At 21.4% G+C, this 18,048-nt stretch overlaps 3 protein-coding genes across 3 annotated transcripts; all 3 read right to left on the reverse strand. All coding sequences in view use genetic code 6, as the record gives it.

Moving 5' to 3' along the window:
• Positions 1 to 2,140: 2,140 nt before the first annotated feature.
• On the reverse strand, positions 2,141 to 3,410 carry TTHERM_00002720 (hypothetical protein; the record flags this gene model as incomplete). The annotated part of the gene is made up of 2 exons (XM_001008053.2): positions 2,141 to 2,155; positions 2,217 to 3,410. The coding sequence occupies 2 exons, from the start codon at positions 3,408 to 3,410 to the stop codon at positions 2,141 to 2,143; spliced, it is 1,209 nt and encodes a 402-aa protein (XP_001008053.2).
• A 1,442-nt stretch (positions 3,411 to 4,852) lies between these two features.
• On the reverse strand, positions 4,853 to 13,273 carry TTHERM_00002730 (transmembrane protein, putative). Its single transcript, XM_001008054.2, has 7 exons — positions 11,341 to 13,273; positions 10,393 to 11,035; positions 9,766 to 9,959; positions 7,418 to 9,694; positions 7,081 to 7,359; positions 5,741 to 6,896; positions 4,853 to 5,443 (listed from the first exon to the last, which is right to left on the reverse strand). The coding sequence occupies exons 1-7, from the start codon at positions 13,228 to 13,230 to the stop codon at positions 5,046 to 5,048; spliced, it is 6,837 nt and encodes a 2,278-aa protein (XP_001008054.2). The 5' UTR covers positions 13,231 to 13,273; the 3' UTR covers positions 4,853 to 5,045.
• Positions 13,274 to 15,814: 2,541 nt separating this feature from the next.
• Positions 15,815 to 17,810, reverse strand: TTHERM_00002740 (hypothetical protein; the record flags this gene model as incomplete). The annotated part of the gene is made up of 2 exons (XM_001008055.3): positions 15,815 to 17,522; positions 17,788 to 17,810. The coding sequence occupies 2 exons, from the start codon at positions 17,808 to 17,810 to the stop codon at positions 15,815 to 15,817; spliced, it is 1,731 nt and encodes a 576-aa protein (XP_001008055.2).
• Between the last annotated feature and the right edge of the window lie 238 nt (positions 17,811 to 18,048).

Raw genomic sequence — 18,048 nt, forward strand, 5'->3', positions numbered from 1 at the left:
AACTACATTGAATTTAAATTAACACCTAAAATTTTAAGAGAGCAAAAAATTTGTATTAATTTTTCTTAATTTTTAATAATTTTCTTAAAGAATATGGAAATTATATTATATATTAAATAATTAATATTTCTTTTAAAGTAATTAAGAATATAATATTATAATAAAAATCTATTTGAATTTAAAATCTGAAATTAAATAATTAATTAAATTAAAAAATCATAAAACAAATATTTTATGATAAAAATTAAAATAAAACTATTTATTTAACTAATCAATTTGAAAGCAAATCCAGGAATTAAATTCTAATGTTTCCTGAATTCTTAGAAGTGAGTGCTATAATATCAAAATTTAATAATAAAATTCAAATGTTTTAAACAATACATATCCAAAAGTAAATATATTTATTATTTTAATATTTTTAATTTTTCATTCTTTTCTCACACATTTTTGAGTATAATTAGTCTAGGTAATTTATAGATTTTTTACTTTGGAGTTTTGTCAATTTTGATATATGTTAGGTTTTAGAGACTGTTTAAATATTTAGTGAAAGTTTTATATTCTGAATAGCTTAAATCTACATTTTATAGAGATAAATACTTTAATTATTTTCTTAAAAGATTGAATAACCATTACAGTTTTGGTACCACATCTTATATTTGATTTTCTTAAATTTATATTTTTAACGAAAGTCTTTTTAGCAAAGTTAATTTTTCAACACATTCATTAACTGCATCAAATATTTAACAATTTTATAATTAGTTTTCTATGCAGATACTCAAGCATACTAATTTTTTAAGCTCTTTAATTCCTTATAAAAAACAATTATCTTTATTCCATTCTAATTTATCTTGATATAGTGCAATTTTTAGAGACTAAAGGTTTGTTAAATATGAGAGCGTTTCACCAAATTTTAGGAGACTTTAATTTTGAAATTTTGACTATTATTTTACTTCAAATTTTAATTCAACTAATTTATTCATGAGCTTCATGCTCTAAAATAAGCAACAAATAAAATTTTCATCAATATTTGTATTTTACGAAATACTTAAATTAAAATGGGTCAAAATACATAAGCTTTAAAAGGACCATTGAATTGTCTATCTGCTCTCTAAAAATAGATATGAATTTTCGAATAGAATGAATTCAGATATTTATTCTTTTTGGAATCCATTATAGCTGACAATTTTATTTTTATTAATTTGGTCAAAGCTATGACAAAATTTTCTCTTTATACTTATCTTATTATAGGTATTTTGATAATTGTATTCTTTAAGCTCAAGGTTTTATAAGTAAGGTAAGTCATCAAAAATAGAAATCAAACAGATCTATTGTAAATCATATATTTGTAAACTAATCCTTTAAACCAACTTAAGCTAAGTAAAATAATTCCTCACCTTTATCCACTCGCTCTAGCTCATAAGAAATTTACCCAAATGTAAATTAAGTGAAAATAATTGATTCAAATTTAAAAAATTTTCAAATATAGGTTTTATCTTAGCAAAATTTTGATCTCCATCATCCAAAAAAAGAGTGACAAATTCTGTACTTTTAGGTAATTCAAAAGAATCATAAATAGTGTTTGTATCTATGTTATCTTTATTCAATAATTTTGTTTTCATTTCAAATATAAATTGTCTCAAATTTATCATATTTTTGAATTGTGAAAGAATATGCTTAAAAGTACTTGATTAGAGATAATCGCAATGAAAAACAAGATTAAGAAATTTAATTGCAACTAATTTTCCTATGGTAGATGAAATCTAAAGTAAACCAGCATCGTCAAAGTTCTAATCTATTCTATTAAAATCAAGAGATAAGTCAGAAAGATTGCTTAGAGAGCTCAAGCCTTAACTCATAGAATCTAAAAATAAAAAATCGTACTCTGTTTATTTTGGGAACTTTAGTTGAATATATTTTATTTATGAGTTAGTCTAAAAGGATTTAAAGAATTAAATAATGTCTTAATTATTAATTGAATATGTTTTATTAAAATTTAATTTAATTTTTTCTAATTTTTGCTTATCCTACAAAATATCCTTCAAGACAAGCTGCTTATTATTAGAATTTTGATCTGATAGGTAATAATCAGACCCAAAGTATATATTAAGTTCCTTCAGTTAAAGAGAATGCGATAATAAATTCAAAAATGTATTGCCTATGTTTATTTAATTATAATTTTCATTCAAAGTAAAATCAAATTTTTCTAATTTTTTTACTGTCTCAATCAAATCATCAAAATTCAAATGTGGAATAGTTTTTTAATTTCTATTCATTTATGAGTATAGAGTCAACTTTTTTAATTTCTATAAGTTCTTTAATTCACTTATTAAATTCAAATATTGTTCAAAATTTATTTCAATAATACTTGAAAAGTAAATGTTTAATGCTATTAAACTCTGCACACTGCAAAGAGCTTTTACAAGATTTGATAAATTATTTTAAAATGAAGATGTCTCATTTACATAAAAATCAATTGTAGTCTCTTCTACGTTTGGTAGAGAAGCTATTGACTCAAGCATTTTGATAAGATTGATGTTTTTGCAATAGCATAAATTGAAATTTAATTTTTTTAAGCTTTAGAATTCACTCATAATTTTTTTTAAATCATCGTATTAGTCATCTTGTTATACTTCTTAGATATTTAATGCTATGCTTATTTTTATGCTCTCAAGACTTGAAATCTTGGACAATTATTAGAACAAATTTTTAAATTCCTAAAATTTAGCTCCATATGACCAAATAAAGCTTAATTCTAAACTTTTAATATTTTTTAAATCTTTTAATTCATTATATAACTTATTGAATAAAGAATTATAGCATAGTTTTCCATAAACACGAATATTTAATTTTTCTAAATTTAAAATGAGTCTAATCCCATCTAAAAGTGACTCAAATATAAAAGTATTATAGTTTGAACTTTTAATTGTAAAATCTAATTTTTTAAGTTTATTACATTTTTAATAAACTTCGTAAAAGTTAAAAGTTTATTCGCTATACTAAAATCTTTTTAAATTCATCTATAAATTTAGAATCTATAGATCATTTAATTGACATAAATAGTGACCTGCATTATGAGATATGGGTTTGAATTGTTAAATGTCTTTAAATAATGTAATATCAAGTTCACGAATACTTCTTATATTTGAAGTATGAGAAAACAAATGATCAAAATCAATTTCTCTGAAATTCTAAAGTGTTATTTTAAAAATATTCAAATTATTCAATTTTTTTAACTTCTAAAGAATATTTTCAAGTATTATATTGCAATCGCTTCTTTTGAATATAGCTAATTAAATTTCTTCTTGGTTTAAAAATTATTCCATTTACTAAATTAGCATTTCTTGTGTTGTAAATGGATTAATTTCTACTTTGGCAAAGTTTTAATCAATTTGATTTTTTTGTTATTCCATTTTATTTTATTTGTTAAATCTAATTTTAATTAACAAAATCTGTCTTTATTTTTATTAATCTTTTTTAAAACAACATAAATTTTTAATTACCATAAAGTCATAAAAATCACGTCTACCCGACCGAGGTAAGAGTTCTGTCTAAAATCCATATTTTTAATATTTTTCTACAAGATTCAAGGTTATTAACTACGAGTTTCATTAAAGTTATTAAATTTGATGATAAATTAAATGAAAATATTTTGAAATTAAATAATAAAAATTTCTATAAAATCTCATTCATTTATTTCAAATTCAAAATTTAATTAAGATTTGAATTGAAACTTGAGATTTTAAAAAACTAAATGTCTCATAAAAAAGATTTTTTCCTTATTTTTTTCTTATATCAAATCCAAACCTACATACATACCTACCTATTTCAAAACCTTTTTAAATTTTATATTAAATATGCATACACTTCCTTATTGAGAAATACTTATCCAAGGATAGCTACATTTTAAAAGTAAAATAATTAAGAATTAGAAACTATTTTTAATGTATAAATACTCCATTTCATAAAAATTAACTGAAGATAATACAAAAAATAATTAATTTATTATATATAATTTATTTGATGATGATGAAAATCGTAAAAGCTAAATAATTAAAATAAAAAATGGTAAAAAATTATTAACTAATAATAATATATATAAACAATAGTTAAAGATTTAAGATAATAATAAATTAAAGTGTGTAAATTTTTAGTTTCTACCTATGTGTATGTAGATATAGCTCCAGGATTAAATAAATTATAATTAGAATTTTGGTGAAATACCTCATAATAGAGAAAGACATAAAATTTCACATTGAAAATAGAAAAAAAATACATCCTTAAGATTAACTCTTAAAGTTAACAAATATCTTCTTTTATAAACAACTTAAGAAGAGTCATCAAATAAAAGTAAGGCCAACAAAAATCTGCAACAAATGAATACAATATGATCTAGAAAAAGACAGATTCCATGTTAGAATAAAATAGAAGAACTCATGAAGGTCAGGTCTTGGAGGAAGAACAATATCACATACTGTAAATGCTTCTTAATTAAGGCATTTTTTTCTTAAATTTTTTTTTTTTCGAAAAAAAAAAAATGAATATAAAAAAACCATATAAGGTGGATCGATCTTTGATCAATATTGACAACATTATAGTATATAAATATTTTATACTATTGATTAGTATACTATCTATATTTTATGTAAATTTAAATATCCTGCTAACTATAAAACTTTTTTTAAAAACAAATTAAATTGAAAAATAAATTTTAGTTTATTCAAAAATATTTTTAAGAATAAAGATAAATAATTAAGTAAAATTATCAAAACACTTTTAAGAAAAATTATTTTCATGATTTTATTATTAATTAAATATAATGTTGAATTAATTCAAAAAAAAGTTTAAATTATTTTGATGCTTTAGTTGATCTTTTCGATGAAATTATGTTTAAAAGCATTTAAATAAATAAAGAAAATTAAAGATAATACAAAATACGAAATTAACTTAATAAAATAAAATTATATTTAATATAAATTATTTAGTCTGCCTGTAAACTTTATATCAACTTTATTTGTTGAATAATTTTTTCTACTTCAAATAATTTTTCATTTGGCTTTACTTGATTTTTTAATGAAAGTTGCAATGTAATTATTTTCGAGAAGCGAATCAATTGTGAATAAGGAGAAAATAAATTTAGTTTGATTGATTTCAGCTTAAACATATGTAACAAATTTAATCCAACCTATTAAGAACAAGAGCAAAATAATTATAATTGCATAGATAAGTAAAGCAGTTTGTATATTATTAAGATAGTTAAATAAATTTTTCATTTAACTTTATTGAAACAGAAAGATATTTTCAAAAGCCCCAGATTAAAACTCTTGCAAATCATCTAGCTAGTTAAAATTATATTAAGCATCCCACTCTTAAAATTTTTAAGTAAAGTTAGAATTCTAAGCTATATAGAATAGATCTTTGTATATCTAAAACAGCTTTTGAAGCTCTATTTGTTTAAAAAAATATTATTTAGTTAGCATTTTTGTATAAAAATTTATTAAAATAATGATTTCATTAATTAGCATGATTGTAAGGGATTATTTATGACTTAAAATTCACAATAATCTCTATTTTAAAATAAAAAATAAATAAAGAAAATTATTTTATGATGATTTTCTTCATCAAAATTTTGAAAATTCCGAAAAAGTATCATCATAAATTCCTAATCAGACAATTTTGATAACTCTATCAAAAACCCTGAATAATTTAAAACAGTTTTTATTAATTGAAATATTTTATTTACCCAAAATCATTCCATGAGCTAAAATGTTCTAAAATTAGCTTCTACAATCATTCAAATTTAAAAAACTTGGGTTTTGTCTTTCATATTGAAATTCAAATACTTTAAATAACTAAAATTGTTAACACATATCCTTAATTAAAGAATCATAAACGTATGTTTTTTAAAGATCATAATTAAACCTATCTGCCTCTTAGAAGTTATTTAGGATTTATTGTAAATTTTAAATAACCTGCGAATTGAGATTATTTAATGTAGGATAAAACTCATCCAAACTGTTTGCTATTTCTATAATGTTTTCATTTGCAGCTGATATTCTCATATACAACAAAGATTTAGCGAAAACAGAATGACCTCTCGCATTGTGAATGAATCCAAGCTCTGTGATGAATGTTTAAAGTTAATGAATATACGTATGATTTATAATATAATTTATGATTGGATATAACGATATTAAAATAAAAGCAACAAGGCACCCCAAAGAAACAAAAAAATTAAACTTAGGAAGCTTAGTTGTATTTGCTATAGTTCTCTTTTTCCATCTTATGTTGGACTTTAAATGGACTTCTTTTTCAGTAGAATTTTTGATAAATATATTAGAATTTATAACTTTTTCTGTTTGAATTATCATAGATTCTAACTTATCTTTTGGGAAGGTTGCTAATAACTTTAAAGTATCTTCCTTTGATAGTTAAACTTTTCTGTAAATTGGAAATATCATTCCTATAGTGATGAAAGCAACTACCATGATCATAATAAAAGTGTAAACGAGAACTGTCTCTGTAGAATCCGCGCTATCTATAGCTAAATTCAAAGCACTTGTCCTCAAATCATTAAAAATATCAATAATTTCTAAAAAGTTTTTAATTACATAGAGTCGAGATATTTTACTTACTGAGTTAGAATATTATATAAACCCTAGATATGCTTATAAGATTGCATAAAAATGAGTAGATTCTACAGAATACATTATGCTTCCATCACTTTGATATGTTGAAAGTATTTTTAAATCATTTTAATCTAGTACTACATCTGCAAAAGAAAGACTTGTTATTGAAATGTAGTCAATCTTACCTAAGATTGAGCTTAGTTCGTCACCGTTTCCTTTCTATAAATCAGATAACTTTGAATCAGGTACTTTGCTCAAAAAGAGGTTCGACTATTAAATTATTAAAATAAAAATTGTCTTTAAAAAAATAATAATAATATTTGAATTGATAATTTTAAAAATTTAAATTTAAATTAAATTGTTTTAGCAATAAATAAACTATTTATTTGAAATATAAAAAAATATTATTTTAAAATTATAATTTTATAAAATTAAATAAAAAATAAATATGTACCTTATATTGAATTAGAAATTCGGTTTAAATGATCATAGTACTAGCATCTTCTTCCATACCAGGTCCCAGATATATAACGTTTTGGTTTTGTTACATTATATTGAGATTAGAAGTAATTGTGAAGTAAACAAAGACAATAATAAACATTATAAAAAGAAGAGAAAAATAGCCAATTATTTTTATTGTATTTACTAGAACTGATTCAAAGTTTTGCATCATAATAGTTGAGACTATTTATTTTTTTGCACTCATATCACTCCTTGTACGAGTTGAAGAAGACTTTTTTAATTATTTTTTTATTTTTCTGTTAAATATTGATTAAAAAAATAAAAATTACTCTATCCATGCCAGTATCTATTCTTTCTACTAACTCAATGTCTTTATTTCTATTTTCTGATATATTGTCAGACTCAAACGATAATTTCTTTTTATCAATTGAATTTTCATTCTTTTTGTTAATATCCTCAGAATGTGAATTTTATTCTCTGTGTTATTCATCATCAATTTATTTTTCTTCCTCTTCTTAAAAATCATCTTATTCTATCTCTTCATCATCTTCGAAACTTTCATCGTATTCATCAGATTCTTGTTTATTTTAATCACCAAGCTGCTCTTGATTTTCTTTGTGATTTGCAACTAGATTATTATCTAGGACACTATTATCTTAAAAATTAGTATTTTAATCATTTTCTTATTTTATTTCAAATGCATTGACTTAGTTAGCGTTAATATCTTTTTAATTTTTTTATTCATTTCCATCTAATTTATCTGGTTATTTTTCTTTTTTTTATTGAACAGTTTTCTTTTTCTTCTTCTTTTATTTTTAACTGTTGCTATTCTTAAGTGATTTTTTCAAAGTTGTTAAACTCGAAGAAGTTCCAGAATAAAATACTTATTGCTTAATATGTTTTTCTAATCTGGATGAATCCTAATCTAAATTATGAGATGTGCTTCCTTCAAAATCAAAATTAAAATTATTTCTAGAAGTACCTTCTATTTAACTAATAGCTTCTTATGAGGTAACTTTATTAATTTACACACTTTATCTATTATTCTAAGTGTTTTACTTCTAAGGCAAAGATTGCAACATTTAAAAACTATCATTTCTTGACCTATCTATGGGAAAATCTTGATTTTGTTAATTCATTTCTTAAGATTAATTTCCTGAAGATTTTTTAGAAGCAAACACTAAAAATTAAGCGCTTTTTCTTTCTTTGAGAATTTTATTAAAATTAATTTAGCTTGAATCGATCTCATTAACCCATTCCTCATCTTTTCTTTTCTAATCATAATTGTCTTCTTCATTTAATTCATTTTAATTTTTCATTCTATCTGTTTGCTCTTAAAATAATGTTTTATTGTTATTTTCTCTTTAAGTGTTTGATTCTAAATAATCTGCTTTATGCAAAGCATTAAAACTACCTCTTTTTGTTTAAGACTCTTATTAGTAATACAATCTATCATTATCTGTTTCCTAATAACCTCTTAATTCTCTGCCAGTAACACTTCCAAGCCCTACCTAGCTTCTAGAAGTAGCTTGCTCGTATCTATCTTTCGCAGTATCTATAACTTCTTCAATATTTTTTTTGACTTAATTATTAAATTTTTTGCCTTAATCCCCAAAACTATCATTTTAACTTGAATGATTAATATGAAAAGAATCAAAATTTTTTAAATTTCTTTAAAAGCTATCTTCGTTTTGTAACTCAATTTGTCTATTGTGTTAAGGTTGATTGCTAAAACTAGCATCTACAAAATTATTCTTGCTTTTTTAAGCTGAAGATTAAATTTATATAGGAGTATTTATATGAATTGAATTATTTTCAGCTTCAATGTAACTTCCCAAATAGCTTTAATTTAAATCATTCCTGCTTGGTAAAAAGCTATTATCAAGTTAATTCTGTGAGATAAGCTTCTACTTCGATATTATTTACTAAAATGAAGTAGAAGTCAGATCCTAAATTGATTTCTTTTTCAGCTAAATATGACTGACATCTATTATTTCATGATAAGTGTCATCAAAAGTATTCATAAATGTTTTATCTTCATTGTTAAATTAGAATTAACTTTTATTGTTATTTTCATTTTCCTATTATAAATTTTTTAGTTTTATAAATTATTATTTATGAGAGTTTTTTTTGCTTGATTATTCGCCTACTTTTTCAGTATCTTCGATTTCATCTTCGAAATCAATTCCAGCACTACTTTTTGCATTTGTAGTATCTCTGTTTGATAATGACTAAAGAGTCATTTTCTTTTTAAGTTACCATTTCTATTCCTCTTCATTCTCTTGCTTGCTTAAATTTGCTTTCGAAAAAGAGAGGTCTTTAAAAAGTAATGAAAAATCATTATTTGTAAAGGAGAGCTTCAAAGATTGTCCTAGAAGCCCTAGAGATTTTGAGAGTGTCTTATTGTCTATTGAGACATTTAATTTCATAATTTAATTTAAATCGCTTCGAAGAGTGTTCAAGCTTTCTAATTTTTCTAAACGTCTCTTGACTTTTCTTATATTTTAAATCTCAATATACTTAAATGAATGTCCATATTTAGATTTAAGTCTCTTCACACTAAAAGAAATATCTAGGAAACCACAATTTGAAGCAAGAGCAAATATCTAAAATTTGATTTAATTTAAAAATATTTTTAGTATTTCTTTTGAATATAAATTTAAATATAGCTTATTACTAAATACCAAGCTAGCTCTTAAGCATTTTTAGAAGTTATTTTGATTCTCTTTTTCATATTATTAAAATGGTGTTCATTCAAAGGGTAAATCATAATTGATTAGAAATAATCTAATTCATTGCAGTTTTAATGGTCAAGTGCTTGCATGAAAGGGATTATTTTATACAAGTCTATCTAACCTATTTTATTATCACCTATTTCATATATATGTATTTATTAGATTATTATTTCAAAATAATTTGCTTAATTTTTTAAAAAATAAAAATAATTTTGATATTTTAATTATATTAAAATATTATTAATTAGTTTATTCTTAATCCATTTGAAGAATTTATAATTTTTTTTCAAAATTCATTTAATAAAATTAAGAAAATAAATGTATTTTTCTTTTAAATTATAATAAAAAAATTATTATTTGATAAAAATTTTTTTACAAAAATTATTCATTTATTTATTTATTAATTTTTCTTGAAACATAAAATAATTTTATAAAATTAAAATTAATCCCGGTTGTTTATTTTGAAAATGTTACTTCCTATTAATATTTTATAAGATGTTTCTTTACTTAAATGTATTTTAAATTTTCTGAATTTAATTAATCAATAAATAACTATTTTAAAGATTTACCTTTTTCTGTACTAAAAATAGTTGAAAAACATTAGGTATAGATGTCTCGAGACATATTTATAATTTTATTTCTTCTCCCAGTTAATGTAAGTTTATCATCTATTAAAATGAACTAATTACTTGTTTCTATCTTCTCTAAAAAGCAGGAAATACCAAATTCTTCTTTTAAGTTTGCTAATCTCATAGTAGCCTTAATTGGGAGGAGGAAATTTTTAGCAGATTTTGCTAAAAAGAAATAATCAGAAGTCATAATATTTTTTGTTTATCCTTCTGTAATAAAGTTATTAAGGATTTTGTCATGCACAGATGAAATTGAATCAGGCATTAGTGAATTAATTGACCTATTTATTACTTCCTGTTATCCGAATTCAAATACATTGTAAATTGTTCTTGTACATTTTTTTATTATTCCTACAGGCTTTAGCATTGAGACAAAAAGACAGCAAGATTTCGAGGAAAAAAAGCTTAAAGTTTTTTAATCTCCATTGACTATTTTGTGAAAAACACTTTTTCTTTGCTAGATGACTTGTTTTCTTATTCTTTTTTTCCTCATATCAAATATGGAAGTATAAATCAAAGTTAATTCCTAGCATCTTCTTGACAGTGGGTTAATATTATTTAACTCTTCAATTATCTAGTCAATCTTTTATAAAAAAATTGATAAATCAGTTATAAGAATATAATCTATATTAAATTTTATGTTTAATCAATTGTGTTAAAAAAGAAAATGAATTTTTAAAAAATCAATATATATGAGTATTAAATATTGTAGTTTCTCATTTACTAAGCTTCCCTCCAAATTTTAGACCTATACCCATTAGATCTTAATAAGTTTTAAAAATCTTAAAATTTGAGTTTAAATAAAAGTCTTAATGTATGAAGGTATGAAGATATACCTACAAAAAATAGAAATTATTATTTAAAAAAAATAAATTTAAAAATACATACCTAATCTAGCTACATTAATAGATTTTCCCCTTTTTGTTTGACTTATATTAGATTGACTTCGTCACATGATATTTGAAGGAAAAAGTCTCTTCTTTGTTAATATATTGTTCTAGTTTATTTTTGATACTAACTTAATAGCTAATCAAATCGAATTATATCGTAGAGATCAGTTTCAGTTTGATAAAAATTACCACCTATTTATTGCTATTTCTATTTTTCAATAGAGATTACATTCTTTTCAAACAACTCATTTGCTCTTTGGCAAAGAACATTTAATATTACTTTCTCTCTGAAGCTTAAATTCTAAAAGTGTATATGGGAAAGTTGGATGGCCTCTATATTTGATTTGAGAGGGCATTTTATTGAGTCTATAAGAAGCGCTAATAGCTAAAATCTAACTAATTTATATTGGCTAACTTTACTCTTTGTTAAAAAACTATTAAATAGAGATAAAAGATACTAATCTAAGAATTTTTTTCTCTATACTTTTTTTTCTTGTTAAGGAGAATCTAGTGTAGATCTACAAAAACAGCTTGAATCATTACAAGAATCTAAATGTCTTGTAGCTATGCTTTCAAATGTTAAGCCTGAATAAGAGTAAAGATACTTTTTCATATCTATATTCTGTGAGTAAAACTAAACAGTGCGTGAATAAATATCTAAATTTGTAACATCTCTAGTGGCTGTTTCTACCGACCAATTTAATATTCTTTGTTCTAAAAATTGAAAAATAAAACAAGAAAATACTATGACTATTGGTAAAAATAAGGCTATAATCAATATGAAGCTTGTATCATTTTTTATATCTGTAAATCCAAACAAGATAATAATAAGATTGATTATAGTTAGTAGATTTAGATAAGTGAAGTTTATTTTTGCTATACTATTTCTTAAATAAATAAAGCTTATAATAAATTCTGCATATTCAAAGCAAGTAAAAATGACAGAAATGATACAAACTATCAAGTATTAATTTACACTCAAACTTATTGATACTACTCCGCATTTTGTTATGTCTCCAAAAATGCTTAGAATCGAAGAAAATGATATTTTTCTAGAGAGGAAATCTTCTTTTTCAATTTAGCTTTAATTATTTTTATAAAAGCTAATATCAAAATCGTAGAATGAAACAACTAAAGTCACCAATGCAGCTAACCCTAGATTTAATGCGGCTAAAATCTATCCTGCTAGATTTGTATCTGTTTGCACCAAGTAAGATATCGAAATAAGCAAATTAGGAATCATAAACACATATCTATAAAATCCAAATATAGCCATGTAAAAGCTATCAAATGTATCAAAAAAGTGCAAAATCTACAAAACTAAGTCTTCATCTATTTCATATTTCCTTAAATCTTTTTGGTTTAAATCAATCGACTATTTATTATATTCTAATCTACTGAATTCGATTAAATAAAGTATCATTTTTCTTATAATATGAAGTATAAGTAGTGTATTTATGCTTATAAAAATGCAGATTATAGCTAATTAGATTTAACTCTAGTACTAGCTAAAAATATCATAGAACAAAGGATAAATACGGCTGTACTTAACAATTTTATAAATATAGTAATGCACACTAATATCAGCACTTTTTAAATTTATTTATCCTTCTAAATTTTATTTTCCCTTTTAGTCATTTTCAAAAAGCTTATCCTTGTTAAATGAATTATTCTAAGAGGCATAATCAGTTAAAAAAGCTGAATTAAAGCTTAAGCTAACAACTTAAATAAAATAAATAGTGAGGTAAATAATCGAAAATATCCTATTTCTTTAAAATCCATGCAATATGCTGATCAATTTACCCTATAAAAACTATAATACTTTATCACTTAAACTAACTTTTTTATTATTTTCTTAGGAACTAAATTTAGAAGTTTTATTCTACATTCTTTCTAAGTTCTCTCTTTGTTTAAATTCTTTATAAGTAATTTATTAATTAATGATGATTTTTTTAATTATGTCTTTTAATTAATAATTTACTATATCTATTAGTAAGTGAAAGTTTTTGTGGTTTTGATTAAGAGTCTGAAGTTTTTAATATTTAAGATAAGCAAATTTATTTAATAAGAACTACTAGTCCTATTGATTTTTCTTATTTACACTACTTAATGAAAATATTTATATTTTTGAATTTAAATAAGCAAGCGTATATATATATATATATATATATATATATAAATATCTAACAAATCATAAGTTTGTATTCTAACGAAATCAAAAATAAAGCATATATTTTATTAAAATAAATTTATTTAGTTAAAATTTAATACTAAAATTAAAATTTTACATGTCAAATCTAAATATTAACAAAATGCTTAGAAATATTTGTTAATTAATTAATTATTTTCTGATAAGTTCAGAGCTTTAATTTTTATTAATATTGCTTTTATATTTTTTTATCCAAAACTTGATATAAATCTTTTAAGGAAGATAAAACTTTAAATATAATTAAAACAATTTAGTCTCCCAATAATTAAGACAATAAGGTGTTAATACAAATTTTTTATATACATATAAACTTTTTTTATTTTATTTTAGATTTTCATTTTCAAGTTTTAATAAAAAACTAGAAAATATAACCCCCTTTAAATTATTTTAACTTCATATAACTCAAATCTTAGTTTTTTAAAGTAAAATTATTATTAATTGCTTATATTGGCTGATTTTAAAAAAAGTAATTTTAAAGTATTCCTAGGAAACAATTAATATTATCATTTTTGTAATTAAGAAGTTTGGCCCAGAAGATAGACAATTTTTTAATTTAAATACTTTGAATTTGATTGGTTGATCAATTTATTCATTATTTAAAATAAAATATTATATTTCTTGGATAATATTTTTAATTATCGCTTATTCTTGATTTTTAAATAATAGAAAATAATTCACTTTATTTTAAATTAAATATTTAAAAAATACATTTAATGTTTTAATTAATATTTTAAAATATTTTATCCTTAATAATTAATTAATTAATTAATTCATTTTTAATTTGATAATAATTTAATATTTATTTTAGAAAAATGTCATATTTTATAATTAATTTTTCAGCTTAACTTTTATTAGGGAGCTAAAACAAATATTTAATAATTAAAATTAAGAATCTTTATTGATAAATAAAATTAATTTAGGTTTTAGAGACAATTTTTCTATGGTGGTAAAGCTACTATTAAATATTTTATTTAATTTTCTTTTATTGATTAAAATCTAAAATTAGGGATAAAAATATTGATTAAACAATTGTTTTTATTTAATAATAAGTGAATGATATAATTTATAATGTACAATTAACTTATTTTAAATAATATCTTATCTACATTATTACAATAATCTTAAATTTTTAAATTTCTATTAATTAATAGATTTAAAATACATAAAATAAAAGTAAAAAATATAAATAAATATTGATTTCATAGTAAATTTATTTAGTAGTTTTTGAAATAAATCTCTTAAGAAATAAAGGAAAGATAGATAATACATTAAAATTAATAAAGATCTAATTTAAATTAAAATAAATAATAATTAATATAAAATTTTCATAGATAGTTCATCATTAATTTTAATTGAGTATATTTAAAATATTATTAAAATTATTTAACTGAATACTTATTTTTTTAATATTATTCTTTTAATTTTTATTAAATAAAATTAAGATTAATTAAAAATATAAATAAAAATTATAATATTATGCATTAGATTGATTAATTCTAAAAAATATTTTTTTGAAATTATATGAAAATTAGATAAACTTTTAAATAAAATCATTACAATCCTAAATTTTATATTTTATTTTAATAGATATTTTATTATAATTAATTAACATATCTATCTATAATCTTTTATAGATATTTTACAAAAATTAATTAATTAATTTATTTATAATATTTTTAAATTAGATGAGTTATTTGTTAATTACTAGAAAAGCAGAGAGTTTTGATAGAAATATTCTATTTGTACTTTAGTGGTGATCATTGGAAAAAAAAATGATAAAATTGTTAAATATTAGTTAAATAAAATAATTGTTAACATTTCATTCTACTTTTTTCTAAAGCTAAATCATAATTTAATGTTCAGCTCTTAAAGCGTTTATTTTAAATGTTCATTTTTTACTATTTTTATAGATGCATATTTTGAAAGCCATTATAATGATGATTGTACTCTACATAAAAATATATTTTATATTTTAAATATTATATAACTAATTTATAAATATTTCTTTTATTATATAAATAACAATGTAACTTTAGATTTTCTGTTTATCTATCAATTTCATTTTAAGATTATTCAAAAATATATTTTAGATACGCTTTGTCAATCAATTCATTTTTAGCCTTCTTTATTTGGAAATTAATTAGAATTTGTTAGGATATTTATTACATTCACTTAATTAATAACAAGTAATATTTAAAAGAAGAGATTATGAACCTTACTAAAATTATTAATATACAAATAAATATACACACACGCATATGTATCAAAACTTTTTTATTAAATTTCCTTTTGATATTTTTTTAATACCGTTAATTGCTTTCAATGTGTATTTGATTCTTATATTTTATTTAGATTCAGTTCCATCATCAATCAACTCATTTTCTCTTATGTTAACCATGAAAATCTAAAAATTAATTTCCTTGATCAAATTGATATACGCTATTTCTATCTCTGGAACATCATTACTTAGGTCAATATTAAAGCATTATTGGTGTAAATCTAAATCAAGAGGGCTGTTCTTAATTTAGTGAATATTCATATCATTTATTTTTAAGAAAAGTATATTATAATGGCTGTGCGTGAAATAGTTATAAACTCCTTGATTTTATTTTTTGTGTTTCCTTTGGCTAGAAATTTTAAGCCTTTAAATTATTTTTGATAGCTCTTGAATTATTATTTCAGATAAATTAAGATTATTTAGCGCATCTATTCTGAACATGCTTAAAATGTTGTACATAAATAATTTATTTAAGTTGTGAAACTAAGAATTTTTAATATAAGATGAGTTTTCTTTCTTATTTCTTATTTTTAAAGTCTTTTTTGGCTAATTGAGCCTGATTTCAGAAAAGTCAAAATTTTTCAGAAAAGGAGTAGACTTTGGCTTTAAGCAAAAAAATTTTTAAAATAAACTTGAAGGAGCTTAGTGTTCGTTTAAATTGATTAATTCATTTACATTCTAGGAGTTGTCATTATTACTATTATTAGAAATACTAATTTGGTTGTTGTCATCATCTCGACTAATATAATTATTATAGAATTGCGTATTTAATACGTCCTCTTTATTTTAATTATTATTTAAATTAATTTACCCACAGTGATTAACAAATTATTTGCTAATATCACTGTTTAAATTCGTGTAAACACACTATTTAAATGTAAAAACTTAATAATCTAATAATTGTTTTGATTATAAAGTACTTTTTTAAGTAAATTCTCCAGATTTTATCTCATTAACTTTTTAAGAAAGGTCATTATAAATTTAATGGACTAATTTCTTTTCATCTTTTAAATCATAAAATCTAAGAAACTCTTACTTGAGGCTATTAAGTAAGATGTTGTGATTTAAGAACTCTTTTTTTTTTTGAAATTAAAGTAACTTTTATTCATTAATCAGTTATGGTGATGCTTTAGCATTTTATTATACTTATGGTGAGTCATTCTAGTTTACATTTTAATAATGAGGATTTTTAAATAAACATAATGAGTTTTAAATGTTTTAAACAGCTATTTGTTCATTGTTATTAGATGATTCTTCTTCCATTTGAGTTTCATTTGTTTGGAAGGTTTTATTTCCAATACTGCATATTATCTCAAAAGAGTTTCTATCAACATTATTTCTATCAATCAGTTCTGTAGAAAAAGAGCAACGTACTTATCTGGATACATGTGTATCAAAATCCTCCGATTTATTCATTTTAACATCCAAATAGTCTATTTATTCCTCCTTTTTATATCTACTTTTTCTTTTATTTTTTTCATAAAAATTAACATCATTTATAACAATATTATCATTTTTTTCTAACTGAAAATCTTGCACATATGATTGCTAACATTTAGACTATGAGAGTGTGTAGTCATTGCTATACCCAGTAAGATTTGCTTGTGTTTAACTGTTTTATATAACTTAGTTTTAGTTACAAATATTATTATTGCAGACTAAGATGCCATTTTGGTTTACGCTTATTCCAGTTCTATAGATTTAAGAGGGAATATTATTTAATGCTTAAGGATAATTATAAAAATAGCTAGGTTAACTAAATTATATTTGTTGATTTTATCGCTAATATGTTTATTAAGGAATAAAACATTAAATAAACATTCTCTTAGTATTTATTTTAGAAAATTTAAATTTTTAGTAAATTGTAATAAATAACTAAAAAAAAAACATCTATTAATTATAGCATTAATCATAAAAAATTTAAATATATTATCAATAATTAAAGTCTTTTTTTTTACTGATATGTACTCAGTTTTGTCATTATTAAAATTTTTTGAAAACTAACTAACCAATCACAAACAAACTCTTCGAAGAAGTTAAGAATTACAACATTTGAACATTTTTTTATTTTTTGGAAAATAAAATTATTTATAATGTTTAATTAAATTATAATCTAAGTAAGTATATCTAAAATAAATTAATATTAATTATTTACTTTTACAAATTTCAATTGAGTAAGATTAATTAGTTCATGGTAGTGCAACCACATTTTTATTTTT

This window comes from Tetrahymena thermophila (assembly GCF_000189635.1).
Source record: "Tetrahymena thermophila SB210 genomic scaffold scf_8254803, whole genome shotgun sequence".
NCBI classification, from domain to species: Eukaryota; Ciliophora; class Oligohymenophorea; order Hymenostomatida; family Tetrahymenidae; genus Tetrahymena; species Tetrahymena thermophila.